General features: G+C 45.6%; 1 protein-coding gene across 1 annotated transcript in view; it reads left to right on the top strand.

The window, feature by feature from the left end:
• Positions 1-15,648: 15,648 nt before the first annotated feature.
• Positions 15,649-20,926, top strand: part of LOC106745752 — a 186,769-nt gene continuing 181,491 nt past the window's right edge. Inside the window, exon 1 of the mRNA XM_014621635.1 lies at positions 15,649-15,770. Within this exon, the coding sequence (XP_014477121.1) occupies positions 15,649-15,770 (122 nt within the window). The remainder of the gene's footprint in view (positions 15,771-20,926) is intronic.

Here is a 20,926-nt window from a genome sequence, read left to right as displayed (position 1 = left end):
GTGACCTTCAGGTCGTTTTGTTCGCGGATCCTTTCGTCCCGGGAATAACTCATTATACTTATACCACCAATTTATTCATTATCTCACCTCCGCTCTGCAATTCCTCTGCTTCGCTGCCTCGGTCATCCGGTTTGGAAACGATGGCTCGCAGCAGCTATTGCTACGTTGCAATTCTTGTTATACGTATGTTATACGCGTTGGCTTTATCGTCGGTCACTTAGCGCGATTCCACGCACAAGAAACTGACAATGGAACAACGTGAAATGATCGTTCGCGCCTTCGTGCGTTGCTCCTTCGCAATCACGACGTGGTGGATTGTTCTTTTCTCTCCTACAGCCGATGGATATATATTCTTGAATTTGACGTTCGAGCGTTCGGCGATACCAAGATTTCTTATGATATTATTGATCGGAAAACACATTTAGGTCCATATTCTGAATTTACTTTTATCGTTAAGAGTGTCTTATATGTGGCTTCTCAGTCAATCAAATGGTTCTTAAGCCACTCTTATTGACAAAAACTTTGATTGAATTCAGAACATGAATTTTAGAGATTTGTACCTCGACAATGTGTAATCTTCAGCCGCTTAGGTGTTAATAAAATAATAGGAATATAGCAAAAATCTCCGATGTCTTTCCTACGATTTTCATCCGAGGCTCTTTTCGAATAAGATAAATGCGAAGGCACAAATATTCTTTTTATTAGCAATTATCTCTTTATTAGGTGTCAATCAACTGCCGTTAAATCGTATAGCTTTCTATTAAATCTCTCGACGGGGAAATCGCTTTTGACGGAAGAACACGGAGAGATATCACGCGGAGCAATGCGAGTTCATGTATAATCGTAAATCAATAATTATATAGAAAGTCTTTTAAGCGACCGATCAGTATTTCCTAAGACAAGCGCGTGTGTGAAAGGTATATATCCTACGTAAATGCAACGTATAATCATGTGATATAACGCAGAAATATAGTGTGATTTATAAGAAATCGTGAGAACTTACAAGCGTAAATATCTGTATCTCGGCTGATCGGACGACTTAATTCTACACGGAGAAAATATCGCAGTAAAAATTATTACAAAATTTTGTAATGTCGGACCATATCGGAGTTATAACGGAAATTATAATGTATGTTGCAATCTTTAGTGATGTGTACAATTAAGTATACCACTAAAGATTACAACATACATTATAATTTCCCGAGTCGAAGTTTTAGTCTAATTTAGTTCTACATTAAATGTCTTCAAAAGTCTTCTGTTGTGCTCTTTTGGTATTACAAATAGGGAAATTATTGCCGCACGGAAAAAAATATTTTGCGTGCACAACAAATTTGTCAGTTATTTTATGATAATTTGTCAGATTTGTCAGTAAATTTTATGATAATTTTTACTACAATATTTTCTCTCTATACGAAATCGACGGTTTTGCATTCCCGATATTTCTTCATACCGCGCCAGACTTGTCGGAGACAAAGTTCTCTCTGAGGCTTCGCCATTTCGCGTTACCGTCTGAGTACTTCGTGACGGATTACGTCGACAGAATGGACATCTCAACCGGCGTCGAGACTCCGAGCCGACAGACGAAAAATTCGAGTGGCACCGCTAGAGTATTTCGTGTCTCGTAGAGGAGGCATTCCTACGTCGAGGGGTTAACGCACCTCTCACACGTGAATCCGGGCAATTTCCATCCGCTCTGCCTACACGATCCGCCGCGGATCGGTATCCCGGATCGACGCCGTGGCCGGCCGCCACGTTGAAAGCGATTTCCTTGTCAGGGCGAAACGACGGGTCGGACGAAAATCCGAAGCCTTAATAAGCGCCGTGGGCGCGCTCTCGCTCGCTATACCATCGAGACGAGACACCGTCGTCGTCGTCGGCGCTGCGCTTTATTGGGCCTCCCCGAAGCACAAAACAGTCGACCACGACGGAGTTCCCTGGAAGGAAGCAAAGGCGGCATTATAGCGTCCCGGGCTCCTTTATATCGTGAAATTGGGCTGTTAAAGAATTACGCCGAATCCCGTGGTCCCATTCCGCGCGACTGTTCCGTAGAAGAAGCGCACTTCTTCTTTCAGGTCAGTTCCGCGCCACTCCTTTTCTCCTCGCCTCCTCGCTTCGATTCGGCACTTCTTTCTAAGACACCACGTCGCGTCCTTTGTGACATCGCCTCGAGATGGAGGAAGTTAATTGGTAGTGTCGGTCGAGGGGGACTATCGTATGAGTTATACGTGTGTATACCAGGAACAACAGTCCGGGTTAACGTGTAACATTATGTAGGAACGGAGCGTGATCGATCGTTTCTTCCGGGATCTTTGATTGTAACCGTCTTTCGTGTTTCTTCCTCTATTTTCTTTCGCGTTTTTCCGATATCATGAGCCGTTGTTTGGATATCGGCGAGGAGGCAAAAACCGGAACTCGATATAATATAACGTAATTTATGATGCAAATATTGTTAATATTATTCCATCCTTGACATTTGGCGTCCGCCTGATTGCGCGCCTCGATAATCACGATACACCGGGTGTAATTTGCCGTAAGTAGCGAGTAGTCGGAAAGTTTGAAAAGTGCCGGTGGTATCGATCAGAGGGACGCGAGGCGTGCATTAGTTTGGTGCGCCGAGTCTCGTGTTGTCCCGGCACTGCAACTTCAATCGCGATATTCCACGAACAGCGACTTTTATTAAAGTTTAGAACGAGATTTAGCGGGACAACTGATTGCGGGCTCGAGCTGATTGCGAACAAAACATCCAACTCTTTGACTTCTTTGTAGGTCGCTAAAATCGGGGGTTAATATAATAATAATTATTACTATTACTTCTTTTATAGAAAGAGAGAGAGAGAGAGAGAGAGAGAGAGAGAGAGAATACATAGAAGACATACGATTGTGCGAGTATCGGTAAATTTGTCTCAAGAGAAATTTAACTTGGTGCCCGTTTATTTAATTAAAATTATAACGATGAACGCATTAATTTTATTTACGTTCATTTTACTTATCCGTAATCCAATTCTTTTGCGTTAAGACACGTTGATTTCTCTATTCTCATTTCGTTCCATATTCACTTAATCTCGTTATCACGATGTATTATTTGACGCGTACGCGATGTTAGACACTTTTGTTTCCCGTGTAACACGTTCATTTCGTAGAAAAGCATGGATGCGAAAATATATGCCCGCTGTTACGGAGAAAAAGGTCTCGTGTAGTGCAGTGAGATTTCATCGGTTGGAAAGGAAGCCACATTAAATACTTTAATTATTGCAGTCAGGTTGCAGACGCGGCCATCTTGGGCATGTGTCGGCGCTGTGATGGATACTTCCGATCATTATATGAACGTATCCTTCTACATACAGCGTTCTCCAAACCTTGCTGACAACACTGAGAACTCGAGCAAGTTGCAACGTATCTTATTTCAGCGTATCTTAGATATTATTCCCGACTGTAAAATATAGATAGCAACAAATATAGAGGGTAACAATACATAATATATCCATGAACGACTATTATGTCATTTGCTTTCATTTTCGTTTTATCTGGTCGTTCGGGCAATCTTCGAGATCTTATCTCAATTTTCTCCCTCGTGAGTCGCGACTCCATTTTAATGCGATTCCAAAACCCGATATTTCCATATCAGCGAATCAGTAATATATGGCGAAATCGAAATCCTCGAGCCGACGCGAAACGCCGCACGACGTGTCTTCCTGAGCGCGACCGCGCGACTTTCGCAATATCAACGGGTCCCAGCAGCCGCGCGCTTCAATTCTCCCGCTCAAGGACGGCAAGATCCTCCGTCGCACCCCGTCACCTCGCATTCAAATCGCTCACCTAACAATTATTAAATTATTCCTCCGCCATCCTTCCCGGAACGCGCGTTCTCGATGAGCGAGAGCAAGTAGCGACGACGGCCCGGCGGCGGCCGCCATCGTGTGCGATCGACGACAATTTCGACAAGCGCGCGGGCTCCTTTGTTTCATTCTCCCGGCAACATATTTCGTCGAGCTGAACGGGAGACAGGGAAAAAGAGAAAGAGAGAGAGAGAGAGAGCCTCTCCGGGTTCCATCGTAATGCTTTCCAATCATCCACACAGGATTATCCGGTTCGTCCTAAGGGACAATCGGGGAAAAAGACGCGGTCTTGCGTTGCGAGGGCCAGCATGGGGCGGAAGGGGGATGAGGGAAGGGCGAACGGCTGAGCGGAAGGAACGGGGGTAGGAGCGACGGGCTGAGATGCCCGAGTAGGGGCACAACACGGGCGATACCGGGTGGCAAGGGGAAAGAGGAACGCTGCCCCGGCAGACCGGGCTGTCAATCAACCGCGGGCTAGACTACCAATTTCTTCGCTCATAATTTCTGATAATTTCTCCGGACCGAGCGAACTGGCGCGGCCGGCTCCGTCTTTCTCTCTTTCTCTCTGCTTCCCCCCCTCTCTCTCTTCTCTCTTTCTCATTTTATCTCTCTCCTTATTTCTCTCCCTCTCTCTCTCTTTCTCTCGTCTCCGCGCCCTCCACGTCTCCTCGCCACGAAAATCATCATAAGAAGGTAATTGCACCGATCACGTACCGGTGGCTTGTATTTATCCTTGTTTCATTATAATAACAATGTAACGCGCGCGGCGGCCCGCTGGAAGCCGGGATAATCATCGGTTCGACACACACCGCCGCGATACGGAGTCTGGATAAGTATTTTTGCGGCTCTCGCTACGTACGTCCCGGGCCAATTAGATAAACGTAACACGGGTAGGTAGGTAGGTAGGTAGGAAGAAAGAAAGAAAGAAAGAAAGCGAAGCTCTGCCTGCCCTTGCCTGGATCTCGCTCGCCTGCTCCGCTCTCTTCTCTATTCGCTCGATCATCGCGAGTCGCGAACGAGCCGCGTTACTACTGCCGCTTTTTCGATAATGAAGGGATAGCGTACGCGCCACGTGGTGCATCGTGGATCGCGTGTTGCGCAATGCACGAAAACTGCATTACAATGTCCGTACACGGTGTCGGAATTTATATGGTTGTAATTAGACTTTCTTAAAGGTTTCGAGAGTAGCCGGGACGTTTCTTCGAAGGTATCCGTGCTCTGCTGTATCGTATTGCTCGTGACAATGGAGGAAAGTGTCTTCAAGTATATACCAGATCAATTAAATATTAATATCCGCATTCTGCACTGATAGAAAATTATAATTGGTCGGCGCCAAATATATTTTATAGTATTTTCTTTTATAGTATTTTATTTATAATAGTAGCAACATACTTGTAAGGTTATTATCGCTGACCACACTATAGTAACACTTACTTAAAAAATGGTTCTGCTACTTTTGTGGTTAAAGGTGTTGCATGGAGGAAACACATTTTATTGGAATAACAAATCATTTGTCAATATAGTAGCAGAAAGAAAGATTTGTTAAAAATATTAATTGTTATTTGCTGGATATATGAACGGCGTTAAAAATAATTTGGTTATATCAACTAAATTTTATCGTTGTCACAACGACGTTTTGCTACAACAACAAATTATTTTTTCCATATAATAAATCTTTTTGCTGTTACTATATTAATAAACAATTTGCTGTTCCAGCAAAACTTTTTCCTTCGTGAAACCAACTATAATTTTCTATCAGTGTGTAATACTTCCCTCGGCTATGAGATGTCACGTAGATATTTCAAGCGAAGTAATTAATATCCGCGTTTGTTGGCGCCAAACTCTGAGCAAGCATTAGCTTTCTTTTAGCGCGTACTCTTCCTGGTATTTTAAAAGAATCGCGTTGACCACTGTCATCCTATCGTTTACGAGGCTCAATATACGCTGGTCATTCGTTATTAGCCCCAATAATCACACGAGGACGACGAAACCTGTCGGCGACGATTGTCGTTAATTCGTAAGGCTCCGTAGTGGCAAAGTTCACCATTTCGTTCGGCACGCCGCTTGTCTTTGACTCGCCAGCTTTGACTTTGACTTGTTAGGCGGTGCTTTAGATCTCCGAAGGTCGGGATCGCGATCGTTCTTTTATATAACCGAACTTATCGGCAATTTATTTTCGTTTCTTAATACAGGGTTGGACAAAAAAATGCATATTAAGATACACGTAAATTTTATCAGATGTACATTATTTTAATTAAGAAACGTTAAATTGTAATTGTATCTAAGCTGCAGAAAGAGAAGGCATTTTGTTCTCATTTGATTTACTCTAATATAGAAAGTCCTAAAGTATAGGTCGCGAACTGATTGTTGGGTTGTGAAAGATTTTGGAAGATTAAATTACATTTCATTATTTCGTGTAGTTTTATAAATTTAAACCGGGTACAGACTTGTTGCACATTTTCGTAACGTATCAACATATCGTAAAGTGGTATAAATAAATAATCAATTAATCCCCCGCTTTTTCATATCCGTTAAAGCTAAGTAGGTCGCAGATGTTTGTCGTTCTAAAAAGCTTCGCACAAGCTTGGGGAATCTTACTTACTTAATCTCTAATGCATTATTAAGGTTATTTTTAATTGATAAGGCAGCGGCTTACGAAGTGCAACAGCGACGACAAAGCTCGTTTTATATTACTGTGCCAGAAAAATGCGAATCGCTTACACATCGCGCTCCATTATTTACAATACAGTGGATCTGATAGGCGCCGCGGCCCATATATGTTCGCGCAGCATAAAAATGCGGCTGCTTTGCAACGAGGTCGTCCATTTGTTACTCGCGTTTAATTAAGCATGGAAATTATCACACGCGATTATGTACAGCGGAAATCGCGAAACGTGCTATTGCTTGTTTTAGTTGCAATCACGTAAAGAGAGCAATACATCTTTCACGTCCGGCGTGCAACATTTGTTTATTTCTCGGAGCCCCGGAATTACGTGAGAGAAGCGACGGGAATTGCTTTCTTCAAAATTATCCGGCGCTAAGAATTACACCTCGCTGCGAAGGGGGAGGGGGGAGTAATCTCATACGGACGTGGGCGAGCCCGGCGGAACCGAGGCTAATAATTCCGTCCGTATCAGCCCTAGTCAGTCGGCGATTCAACGAGACGTCGCGCTTCTTTCGACGCCCGTCGTGTCCGATAGAAGCGGACGGAAAAAGCGTTTTTTTCACGGCGCATCGCGCATTACAGCGGCAGCGCCGCTGTAAATGACACGCGCACGCGATGCGTGCCCGAGCGACTGCGAATCCGAGCGGGCGAGAGCGCCGTCGCGAAACTCGTCGTTGGATAGCAACCTTGTAATATTCTTCGGCGGGCAAATAAAAGTCGGGGCGAATTCGTACACGCCAGGCCGCGGCGTTGTTTGCATTAATTTGTCCGACCGGGCGAGCACGCCGCGAAACGCGAGGGACCGAGCTCTACCACCCGAAGAAGGAAGAAACGGAGAAGGAAAGAGCACCAGGGGTAGCAGGAGGAGGAGAGCTCCGCTTTGCGGTGGACTAGTCGTTACTTTGAGAGAAACTTCACGGACAGGTTGTTTATGCACGTTCAAATTGGCGGCCGGGAGATGATGCGCCGCGGCCGCACGTCACGAAGGCTCCGAATTTCCGTCGTGGTACTCCTTTCACGACGCGGTTGCTACATGCTTCTAAAATAATGGTGCACCTACGGGATATCGAAGTAACTAAGCCCGTATGACGGGCTCTTTGGCGTAATGTATCCTTCTCTCGTACAAATGGTATATTCACTTTTAGACGCGCGGCGCGAAACAAGCCGAAGATTCGGAGAGTCGGGAAGCCGGCAGGCTTGTCTCTTTAATCCTTTCTCGGGGAAACTATGTATACTCATTCAGTATATGTGTGTGTGTGCGTGTGTGTCTGTGTAGTTTCACGTTCTCGAGCGAGGGCCTTCTGCAGTTGCATTTACCTACGAATGATCGTACCTGTCAAAGCAACTCGGCTCCTTCGAAGATCACTTGGCTCTTTAAGCGAGATATTACCTTTGACGGCAGAAAAGACCGAAAATGTGCGCCAGCTTGAAGAATTCTAGACTCTTCTCGGTTCCCCGTCGACTGGTATGAAAATCTAGCTACGGATTATCTTTCATGCGTGCAGGATCTATCTAGGCGGTTGACAGATTTATTGAGATTTATCGAGAGTTTAATGAGGTAGCTAGCGGTGAAAATATCGAGAGCTCTTCAACTTTCTTGGACGTCCCGACGTCATCCACGTCCCGACCACCCTTAAGGAGCCGGCACTGCTGATATAATATTATGTAGAAAAGAAGCCGTGGTGTGCGACCGCGTACCGCCTCGCAGTTGGCTCTACCCCTTGGTCAGGTAGTGCACAAGTAATTATTCATAGCACGCAATTACGAGCAGTGCGCGGCCGTGTCGCTGGCGCAGCGACGGTATCGCTGCATCAATTGCGGGCGCTAGTTGCGGCCCTGATTGCGGGCTCACGTTTCAAAACAATGATTTATCTAATTAAGCCTCACTTTTGCATTGTTAGCCGCGCTTTCGTTGTTGTACGCTCGCCCATTATCCCAGCGCTCGCCCATTACTTCCGAGGCACGAAATAGCGATAGACGACGACGACCACCGGCCGCCATCGGCCACGGTTTTTCTCCGTCTCTCCTCTGCCCCTTCTTCTCCTTTTTTTTCACTCGCTTTTTATCCCTTCTTCTTTCCACTCTTCCTTCTTTTTCGTAAATCGCGCGTGATCGCCCCCCGTGATCGCGGAGGCGCGAAGAAAAAGTTTCCCGGAAAACCACGTACGGGAACAGTCACCCGTTCCTGTTCGCGTCCTACGGAAACTAACTACGTGCAATCATGGCACTCGCCCCTCTCCCTTGATTTCGCGGAATTTCAAAGCGATTCCTTTGTCGCTACGATCAGCCGAGGCTAATAACAGTCGTGGACTTAAGAGTCGCTGATACGTATGCGGGATGTTCGAGAACGATCGATCTCCATTTCAACGATAGATTCGCGAACCGATTTGACATCGATTTTTCCTCAACTGCAATATCTACAATACAGATCTTACAGTCATAAATATCACGGACTTAATTGTTCTTTCCGAGATTGAAATAAATAATAGAATTTTTTGCAAGATCTCTCTTAACTTGATGTTTAATTATTAATGTACATACAATGTGGTGTATTTAATTGTTACAATAGATAGTGACTTTCCGCGATACTTGGCGCAAAAGATGAATTCGTGAAAGAAATCTGTTTTTAGAAAAATTTTTCGTAATAGAAATATTTTTTATGTAGAGAAAAACGAGTTATCTCTCTCTCTCTCTCTCTCTTTCTCTAATGGAATCCATAAACGAAATTTTGTCTATGACACTTTGTATGAGCAATAAATAGGGATAAGTAGTTATCAGTTTGTAGCAAATGTAGAGGCCTACCGGCAGACATTCTCTGTCATCGCTGAAGGGATAATCGAAGAATCCGCCGATAGATGGCGTAGGTATTCCACATTCAAGATCTCAAGTCTCTTTTATGTAAATATGCGATTATTCTCATAAATCACACTTTGCAATTTGTACTTTGAAATATTTCTGAAAACTATCGATTTTTACTATGCGTTTAACACGTTGAATGCCGTGAGAATCGTCGATTTAACAAAAGAGGAAGTTTATGTCTCATCTTGTATTTGAGAAACAATCACCGCGAATTCATAAATTCCTTTGTGGAATTTTAATATATCCTCTGAAGGCGCGAACTTCTTTGTTCTCCTTCGTAAAAATTGCTCTGTGCGCAAGTAAAATGCAAAGCGCGCTTTGCATACACGGCTTGCGTAAGTACTAACTGCGCGCAACTTGCCTGATGCAAATGACTCTCGTCTCGTGCAATCTTCGCGGCAGATTGATTCTAGCATCGATACAAACGTCGAACATCTGTACCTCGGTACCTAGTGTCCAAAGGTGCACGCAGTTTGCAAAGGTCACGTCACAAATGTCACGCGTAAATGTTGATCTCGGCGAGAAAAATATATGCTCGACATGTGACGCAATCAATTGACGAGATGAATAACGTCGAGTCCTCATTGTAATATTTATGAAAGCGGAATGTTAATGGCGCACAACACGTAGCTTAAGATAACATATTTTGCAAATTCCGTGAAATTTTATCAATATTAAATAAATTTCAATCTGACTGTAAACGGTTAGTGACAATGATATAATTTCCCACTATCAAAATCTCTATTCTGAAATAATATATAAAATATCGGGTGAATTAGTGTGCTGAAATTTAAAAGTCGCAAATCCAATTCTCATATCTACGTCCACACACTGATGGTATCTGATGTTTCACAGCAAGGGCAATTGCGAATTACACCTGTGATACACACGTAGATTTCCACACGTACTCTATCGTAATTCCTCCGCGCAACAATGAAAAATGACGTAAAGCCGGCTTCTCACAGGTTTTCCACGCTACGAAAAAACTGCGAAAAGTTCTTACACTCTACCGTACTTCATGTCGATTTTCCGTAGCATAACGACTCGTGATGAAACACATCGAGCCGCTCTCAATCGATCTCTGCTTCTTTTCGTTCTTTCAAAACGAATTCGACGGTTTTTTAAAACAATCCAAACGACGTCCGCAAGTTAATAAGTGCGCATCAAGCAAGCCAGCGCGGACATCGCGGGATCATTTACAGCAATGAATGGGACAAACAATGACAGTATTGCATACGCGTTTGAAGTCTCACGGTAATTTTTGCTCGTTCGAGACCTCACTGGAAAAATCTCTGTAATCTCCCGACTGCCTTTCCGAGGTGAACGTTGATTTCTCTATAGGCAGTTTCACTGACGCCGTGTTTCCGTCGCGCGGAACTAAGCGCGAAAGGTACCTTCAGCGTTCAGTCGAGCGACTCGACACAACAAAGCGCGATAATTTACAGTTGTGTCATGATTTTTTTCATTTCTTGCATATTGAACAACGCTGAGAAACGAATGATATTTCCAACGATACGACTGTGAGATTTTCAATCTGTTGCCGTTTTCGCGCATTTTTCGCCGCGAAACGCCTTCAGTATGCATGAAACAAAGCGGACTTGCGTCGCATGCATCCGTATTAAAAAGTGGCGCGTCGGTTATGCGGTGTTAAGTTTCGTAATTAAGGGATATCGATATACGCGCGCGTACCGGTGGAGGCGAAAGTAAAAGTTGTCAGGATCCAGCGCGAAGAAGTAAACAAGCTACATGCCCGAATTCGCGTGACTCGGACGAAGGGAAAAGAGACAGGACACGATGAGACCCTGTGTACATAGGCGGAAGAAGGGCGGAGAGGAGGAGAGGTCGAGCCTGCAGCTGTGCGAAGGGAAGAGAGCTGCTGTGGTGCCGCTGCGAAGAGAGTCTCGCGTGTAAGAAGTCCCGGCGACGCGCCGCGGTAGCATCCGCATAGCGCTCTGGGCCGCATGCGTGAAATGAGTTCTTAACGCGAATGAGATTTTTCGTAAAAAGGTGTGTAATACGTTATTAAAACAAGACCGAGGGCGGGGTATTTATTACTCGGTAATAGGCAAGTCGGTAGAACGAGTCCGCTCCGTTAAAGAAGGCGGAGCTCCTCGAGAATGCGGATCGCGTTATTCTCTTGCAGCATTATCGGCGCACTACACACGCCGTGCGATCTAATTTTTGAAAGTCGGCGCGATGTCAGTATGAAATAAAAATCATAAAATTAATTGAACTCATGAAGGTCGTCGTGATACGGGGAATTGAGTTGCTTGTCGAGAATTAACACAAAATTAATACGTTAATCGACATTGAAATATAAAATGTGTTATTTTCACACTTACGCATATTGAATGTCGATACAACACAAAATGTTTAATTAACATGCAGGCGTGTTAACAATATAACACAAAAATTTTAAGAAGAACCGATTTTAATACAAAATGCGGTGGCTTGTGCTTTCTGAACTCGCGCCACCCGCCGGCCGAAGAACGGCACACGGATGAGTAATATGGGTCTTATTGAACTGTACGAAGAAACGAAATGATTTACGTTTCTCCAAGAGATACGCCATAGTCTTAGTCATTTCTCGGAACGATAAGTTGGGTTTCGTCGAATTTTCGTCAAGCGATATTTTCGATATGATGGATGATGTCGGATCAGTCTTCTCGATGTATCTTCTGAATCACGGGGAAAATAAAAGTCTACGGCATCACAGTAATAACATCGGAGAACTATCGGTGTTCGATGTATCGTCGCTGATAACGCGCTGTATCGCTAACAACAGCGATGTGTTGCGTGTCGCCCAAGCGTTTCGATCACCGACAAACCCGTTTTCGGCGTATATTCGCCTCGACGATATCGGCTTACGATGTATGCCGGAGTGCAGCAGGAATCCCCTTGGTCGCGGAATCCCGTTCGCGAGGCCGTTGATCCTTCTCTGATCGTAACGTCACAATACAGTCGATGTCAGTAGTCGCTGTAACTGCCGTTGTTTCTGGCCACGGTGATATCGCTTATGTCTCGCGATCAGATAGCGTTCACGAAGAGCAGGTTCTTCAGATAAGAGGGAACATGACGCCTGTATACGTGTGTGTACATACGCGTCATCCGTCAGGGATAGAGTGGATCGTGGCACGGGAATCGGTAACGATCGCGGAACATTATTGTTCCGGTCCGGCTTATCGCGCGGCCGGTAATTTATGTATTTTGTGGCCCGCAATTGGATTGCAAAACACGTGCGATTGACCGGCGTTCGTTTCGAGGAAGCGTATTGTTGTATCTGCATATGCAATTGAAAAGATAAGTTGGATCGTCACGTGAAATTGTACTAATTTGGGTAGACACGTTAGATAGATACATTTGTGTAAAACTTGTGTAAACTCATTTAGATAAATTCATTTCGACAGATCCAGATGGATAGACATATTGAATAGACACACAGGCAAATTGGATGGACACATTGGATAGATATTTTTGGATAGACACAAAGTTAGAAAATTAAAGCTTTCTTTTTTTTGTTAATTATTACTAAGTTTAGGACTACCAATTAAGAAACGAAATTAATAGGAAGAGTCAGCACATTGATATTAGATTTACATAAATCTGTGCCAAAAAACAGTGAAAGTAGGATTTGGTAATAAGTAATAGGATAGGTAATAAGTACTAAAATCTGACGGATATTTACCGATCGGAAATTTGATTACTGTAATCAAATAATTTAATTACTGTATGTACAGTACTGTGTGCAGTTCCATATATTGTATATTTGATAAACGGAACTAAATTATATTTGGTTGTGATAATAAAAAAATATTTGGTCGGCAAATATTCACTAAATTTTAATACTTATTACCAAATCCTTTTTTCAGTGTAGTATCCCCAGTTGTGTTTCAACGATGCATTGAGAAAAAGAAATTGAAATTCTGCGAAATTAATGTTTCTTGTGACATTTTTTTCGATATTTATTGGTTAGAAAAAAATTTGACTGTGATGACGGAATATATATATTTTTGCGAAATATATATCTAAGTTTTCTTATTAATCGGTTTATTTGCTAGGAATAAAACTTAATTTCGCCGTATTTAAATAAATGTTCATTTTTGTGTGAAATAAACCTTATATTACACAAATAATTTTTAAGTCCCTTTTCTCAGTATGATAAATGATTATTAGGTTTTTTCAATTGTGTTCTATCAATCAATTGGAATTGGAATAGATCAATGAAATAATAATATTGGTTATAATCCATACCCGACTGATACATTAGGACAGTTCAGTTTGACACTTTTCCGACGGGACAACGCTGAACTACATCACCATCGTCATTAAAATGATTACAATCCTCGTTTTAATCATCATCGTAATCATCAGCACTCGATCCAAGAGAAACGTCAGCCAGTCCTACAGGGCTCGACGGGCCTGGTCGATCGTTTCGCGCGTTTCCATCGGTGCGTCTCCCAGCACAGATACGCGCGACGTACAGGTATCGCGGACTCGCGCGGCGGCAAAGAGGACGCGGAGGAAGAAGGAAGAGCACGTCGGGAGTAGGTGGAATCTCGAGGCGCGCGCGATGGTATCGTTCAGCCGATGGTTCCGCGGTGTTAAGGTCGGTAGCGCCATGCTGGCACCGTGATTGGTCCTTTTGGCCTACTTGTAGGCGTGGCGAGAGGTGCGGGTGGGGGTCAGAGTGGTGACCCTGCGTGACGGTGGGTAGAAGCCGGCGGCCGGTCTCCCGGTCGACCCATGAAGGTTACTCCTCTGCTGGGCCCACCACCACCGGCCTGCGCCTCCACTCTCCGATCTATGCCACGCTCTCCTGACTTATGCTACGCCCGGCAGGTCCGCCAGTACACGATACGCTTCTACGAAGCGAGCACCGCACCGTCCGCGCTCGCTCCGCGCCTGCCAACACGAGGGTTCTGCCACCTACCTGTCTCTGCCTGCCTACCTACCTATCGTGGTTTCGCGTTCACCAGCGTTGTCGAGCGTAGCGCGACTAGATCCTAGATCGGCGGTTCGCGACTGAGCGGGTTCGCGGCCGCGAGGGCGAAGGAAGAGGACACCGGGGTAGGGGAAGAAACCTTCTTCCTCCCGTTCGCGACAAACCGGAAGGGAGGGACCGACCTCGAGGAAGGGTGGGAGCGAGTGCGATCGTTCGCGCGGGTCAGTTTTGTACGCGCGCACGTGACGGATCGGAAAGTCTTCGGGGTGATAAGCGTCTCGCACCGGCGAATCCTCTTCGGCGAGCCCGCCGGTACTAGTGACTTCCGCCTCGGGTGTCCTCGCGGGGCAGATACACCGTGACAATATTAGCCGAGTGGTAGCGCTCGTTGAGAGGGTGCTGGTGTTAGTCCGAGCAGTGAGAGTGAAACTGACGTGAGGATCTGCAGTGAGGATAAGATAACGCGCGAGTCCTTTGCGGAGCCGAGGATGGGGCGAGCCTCTCGCTTCCATCCCGGGTCAAAGGTGTTCGCCATTGTCCGAGTGTCGACTCGGCCGTAGGACCGTCGTTGATCGCCGAACGTTAGTGACGTGGTGTTATATAGCCGGCGAATGACTAGCGCTCGTGATCGAGTGGCTCGCGTCGCGATTCACCAGTGACTCGGAAAGATGATCGACGCGCGGTGCGCCGTGAGCTCCGCGATATCGACGAGTCGGAGGGTTTTCGCGATGAACTCTGCCAAGTCTAAGGGAATACGACGCGTCGCTCGACTCTGAACGATCGGCCGAGTCTGAAACACCGATTCACCAGGTTCCGAGAAACTCTCGAGCACAGTGGACAGAGAAACACCGCCTGCCCGGTGGTGGTCGCTCCGACGCCGCTCGGCAGGGCGAATTTGCAACAGCTGCCGCGCGTACGGTGTCATCAGGAGCAAGTGCTGACCGACGCCAGCAGCTGGTGGTGGTGGCACCACGACGGTGACAGAGGATGACGTAGCGTCGTCGCTAGAGGCAAGGGGCGTCACGGTCTGCACGGTGTACGCGCTGGACAGAGCCGCCTCGGCGGGGCTGGGGGTGGTCGGGGGTGGTGTCGTCGGTGTCGGTGGCGGCGGTGGTGGCGGCGGCGTCGTCGTCAGCGGCGGCAACGGTGGTGGCGGTGGCGGCGGCGGCACCGGCGGTGGCGGTGCCGGCGGTGGCGGTGGTGCACCTGGGGTGGTCACCGGGATCTGTGCACCGCCGAACGCGTCTCTCGCGCCGACGGATTACGTGACGGCGGCATGCTATCCCACGGGATCGCAGCTCACCCTGACCGCCACTCACCCTCAGCCCCACGTCGTTGATCCCGCGATGACGCCCACCTCGGCACCGGTGCCGACACCGACGTCGGCGTCGGGCCCCAATAACCCCGTCGCCATGAGCCAGCTGGGGACCGTCTACGCCACCAAGAGACGGCGTCGGAACGGAAAGAGGTCGGTGCGAGTCCGTTAAATCGATACGACGCTCGGTACGCGAGAACGACCGGTGTGTGTTTGCTCCGCGACTTGCGAGTGGGGTTGTGCGCGCGGATGTAGGACGCGTCCTTCCGTCTGTATGCGCCGGCTTCTACCGATTCTTTCACGTACCTATCAAACGGTGATTTCCCAACAAATTATCTTTATTACGCCGATACTGAGGAAAAGGTACCTGCGGGATATAAGAGGTTTATTTTGCAGAAATAAACCTTATATTCTGTGAATAAATTTTTAAGTAATTTTTTCTCTACGTTAGAAGCTGGTGGTGCACCGCGCATTGTGAAGACATACCCTATCAATTCAGCGATCGATTCGATATATCATTGAAATAATAATAACTTGGTATAAAATTACTAGTTGATGCTGATTTTCTCAAACGATCGATGTGAACAGTCTATGAGTCGTGGAACGAGACGCGGGTCGTTCTCGTTAACAATCCGAATAGTCGCATTGCAACGATGAAGATTTCTGCAGGCATTGGAAGTGTCGGATTGCGAATTTTTAACATGGAATTTGAAACGATTCGTACGTCGCGATGAGTTCTTCACACGCTCGAGAAGTTATCGGAGCGACGTGAAAAACGGACTATAGAATCAGCCTGGGAAAAGTATTTACGTCAAAGTATCGCGTCTCAGACGCATATATAATTCACGCGTCTTAACGCCGTGCTAATAGGGACGACGCCGGCTCTTCGCACGTGAAGTTGTGCGTTCGCTCGTAAAGTTAATGTCGACGACCGACACACAGGCATACGCCAGTCCATTCAGCTGAGCGTCCTCGCGCGAGAAGCACGAGCGCGTTTTACGAGCGCGCTTGGATTCGCATTATTAACCAGTCGCGCTTAGTCTCTCATAGACTTTTGTTATTCTTTTCTCGGGAAACAACTGATTTCGTCCACCTCCCGCCTTATTACATTGTTTTCTCGATTCACCCGGTAGTAATAAAAATTAATATTGATCAGAGTACAATTGAAAACGACGATGCAGATATAAGAATGCACTGTTAAGGTTAAGGAAAAGCATCGATACCTGGACATTTTTATTGTTTTGGTTTTTAACTACGAATATCTAAACTTTCGACCATTAGTATATGTATATACATTGAATATATACGTATATTCTACATTAAAAATATAAATATTCGTATTTAAATGCCAAAATAATGAAAGTGTTTATGCACATGTCCGGTACATTGGTATTTTTATCTTATAGTTTAATATTATTCGAAATACATACTTGAAAAACGATTATCTAGTTATATATATATATATATATATATATATATATATATATACAATGAATTTATTTGATAGATATATAAACATATCAAGATATTTCTCTTTGGAATTCCTCACCGTTTCTACTTTCCTTCCAAGAGAACTTTTCTCCGAACATCGAGACAGAACGAGACGATTTCGCGATTAAAGTAGCCGCTTCATCGTAAAGAGAGATAATACTCCAATATGGAGGCAGTTTTCAGTAGGCTACAATAGATACACATCGGGAAAGATCGTTACATCCGTAATATTGCGACTGATGACCGACGAAATTGCAGGTGCACAGGTCGTCACAGAATGTTGTTCCCCGTATATACGCGGCGTATTAGGTAGCAACAGAGACCGGCGAACGATCGTTTGCGATTCGTCAGACTGGAGAGAAAGAGAGAGAAATACGGTTACACGCTAACAATGATGGCCGGAATAAGATGTACGATCGCGTGTTTATTTGTTCCGAACACACGTGTATCGAGCCATTTTTCTTTCGCGTCAAACCGTACGATCGTCCCATCTTACGGTGCCTTCGAGTCTCACGCCAATTTAGTTTTTCCATGAACAGCACCAGCAGTGTCTAACGTTTGAAGAAACTTTAATAAAAACTCCGATCTGCTGAAGTACACGCGTTCTCGTTACGATAATTTAAACGCGGCGTTTATTCGTCCCGTGATATCATTTCGAAGGGAATCAGAGCGAGATTCAGTTCGGATCTAGTTTTATTTATCTTGGACAATTTCTCCCGAGAAGTTTTAGCAGAACTCTGATGAGAGATATTAATAATGCGACTCTCTAATAATAACACACTTTCATTGCTACTCTTGTGATGAAGATACTTTTTTAATGTTCGCTCTTGAAGTCGTTTGCCGGTGGTGTTTTGATGCTACATTGATGCGCAGCCGGAGCGGCTGAGTTGAATTGATGATAGATGCCCCGAAAGTTTCGTTACTTTTAATCGAGCTCGCGTGCGTTAATGGAATTAAGATTGGCAGCACTTACATGGGAATGCAGTTTCGCCGTGTTGTTCCGTTGGGTTTTGGCAGCTCGATCACTCGCGAGAAAACTGCATGTGAGTAGAGTGCAAACTCGCGAGAACTAGACGGGTGAAAGAAAAAAAAAAACACACAAAGAGAGAGGGAGAGAGAGAAGAGGATAGAGCGAGCTTCCAGCATTTTGTTCTACGAGAATACTCTCCTCGCGTTTGTTCGCCTCGAGTATCGCGGTATCTATAGAGTACCCATAACAAGAGTATAGACACCGTAGCCGCCATGTTTGAGTTAAAACCGGAAATTCACAGCCATAACACGCCATATGTTCAAATACCATTAAAATGGGTGTAAGTCAAATTAAATTAATAATTAATCACAATATGAAACACACAAGCTCACTTTTCTTTTAACATACATAGCTTTAAAAATCAATGATAAATATTCTCATATATAAGCAAGAATATTATCATATTCTTAAAAGATTTTTAGTCTTGAGTTGAGTGCAAGTGATATTTGCATCAGTGCAAATTTAATCAAGACTACAAATTTTCTACGAAGATTATAATATACTTGATATATTATATATGAAAATATCTATAATGTTGATTTAAGACTAATTCTTTTCAGTGTGGATAATATAACTACACTTGTTCAACTTTTACCTCTTGCTGGAAGGCAACCTTTGACACATCTGGAAGCTGACCCAAGCATGGCGGAGCCAATCCAGAAACCAGACACATACGGTGTCTATACTCTTATTATAGGTACTCTAGGTACCTGTACAAGTGGACGCAATCTATTTCCGTCGGCCGTGCACGAACGCCATTCCCGGCGAGTGGTCGAGTATCTAATTTTTCGCGAACGGTTCGGTCTCCGATCGAAGGCTCCTCGAACCGAGGAGGGTCGCGCCGTCGGCTTTGATCGCAGACAGTACAGTACGTCTCTCACGTTGGGTAAGTCGAGCACCCGGGGGGAACCTCTTCGTTCCTCGAGACACGGCCAGCCGGCGGTATCGCTCGCGCGCCGTTTGAGAAATTAAGGCAATCTGCGCCAATCGGGTAAGCCCTTAATCCGCTCGCGACGATCTCGCATGCTCCAGGTGCTTCTTCCTTTTTTCTTCGCTCGCAAGCACGCGCTCCGGTGCTTCGCGTGTGACAGTGTGCGTGCGTGCCTACGCACGTGTGCGCGTACATGCGTGTGCGTAGCCGCGCGAGTCGCGAAGGGGTTGCTGCCGCAAAAGGGACGCGCCTAGGGTAGTCGGTTAAGCCGACAGAGACGGAACGGTCCGGCTGATTGCGCAGAAGCGGAAGACTAAAATCCCGCGCGTACGAGAGTCTCTTCCAAGTTCTTCCGCAACCTTGTTAACCTCGGAATGGATCACTCGCAAACGGCGCGTCGTCGCGTTTGCGCTTCCAAATGCAGCGAGCGCGCGCGGACTTCGCGAGAGAGAGAGAGAGAGAGAGAGACTCAAGGCGAACATGTGCGAAGGCTAGCCACTGATACGTATACGGGGTAGGCCGTTTTAACTTCAACCACTTCGTGCGCGTCGTCCCGTGTGCCCACCTGAATGTCTTCATAAAGTAGCGCGGCGCAGCGGGCGTGATTTACCTGCTGAATTAATTTTTGAAGGCCGTCTTTCTCCGTGCGCTACGGGATTTTTATTAATGTATCCCGCGTCTTCCTTTCTTTTTTTTTTCTCTCGAGCGCAGCGAAGTGCAATTTATGTCGCGCGCGTGCGTGAGAGGAAGACGCCGCTCGTAAACTGTTTCGTAAACTTTGCGAAGCGAAGAAGAGGCTCGTTTGTGGCTCATGCTCTTAATCGTCTCCATCGGCCGCAGCTATGCGTCGATTTCGATACTTTACGGTTATTTTCGGTGAGATTTGCGATCGTCGAAGTTGCACCGAGTTGTATCAGTTCAGCGACCCTAATTAATTTTTTCTTCCTTCTGTCCTCTCTTTAGTCGAATCAGTGAAAGTACCCACTCATTGAATGAGGCAGCAAAAAGATTATGTTAAGATTTATTAATTGCTATTCTGCTGGATATATAGTCAGCAAAATAATTTGGTTATGCCAACTAAATTCTTTTGCTGTTACAACGACGATTTTGCCACACAGCAAAATTATTTTTCTTCGTGTAACAAATCTTTTTGTTGTTCGCATGGTAACTAACAATTTACTATGCCAGCAAATTATTTTCCTCCGGTAAAAATAATGATAAATAATATCTTTTTCACTGTTTCTTTAGTCAGATTCTCCCGATGGAAGCAGTCGCTGCTATTAACAGACTTTTTCAGTGAAATTTTATTAATTTGCAGTGCTACATTTATAACTATACACCACCAGTGGCTACTGACTGCTTCTCAGTGATTATACGCTGATTGCACCTTAGAGAGTCGGTATATCTGTCCGATGAATTATCTACTTTCACATAGTTCACTGGTAGTTATTGTTAAGGGACTTAATGACCTCATTGAGAAATCTCCTCGATAATCCCGAGCACCGATGTCTATTTCGCGCACTCGTCGAGGGAGAATATACGATACGTGCGGATCCGCGAGATCCCGCAGTCTCGACAGGCGTCAATTCCTCGACGTTTGAAGGCGGCTCTTCCTCCCCCGTAGCTTCGGGAACGTGTCACGTTGAGTAATCGGTCGGACCCTTTTCCAGTTCACGTAGAGCCTTCCACGGTGAGGAGCGTACCCCGTGATCGCGAGGATCACGAACGGTCGTAATGGAGTTTTAAACGGTCGTTCGAGGCATACGGGCAACGATCGGCGATCTTCCTCTCATTCCTTCCCCTCGGGTCGCCTTTGATACGATGCGAGGAGGGCGAGGGAGAACGAGAAGAGGGGAA

Source organism: Dinoponera quadriceps, unplaced genomic scaffold (assembly GCF_001313825.1).
Source record: "Dinoponera quadriceps isolate SergipeBrazil2010 unplaced genomic scaffold, ASM131382v1 scaffold1658, whole genome shotgun sequence".
Classification (NCBI taxonomy): domain Eukaryota; kingdom Metazoa; phylum Arthropoda; class Insecta; order Hymenoptera; family Formicidae; genus Dinoponera; species Dinoponera quadriceps.
Note: the sequence above shows the minus strand (reverse complement) of the source record. Positions and strands in the feature narration are given on the sequence as shown.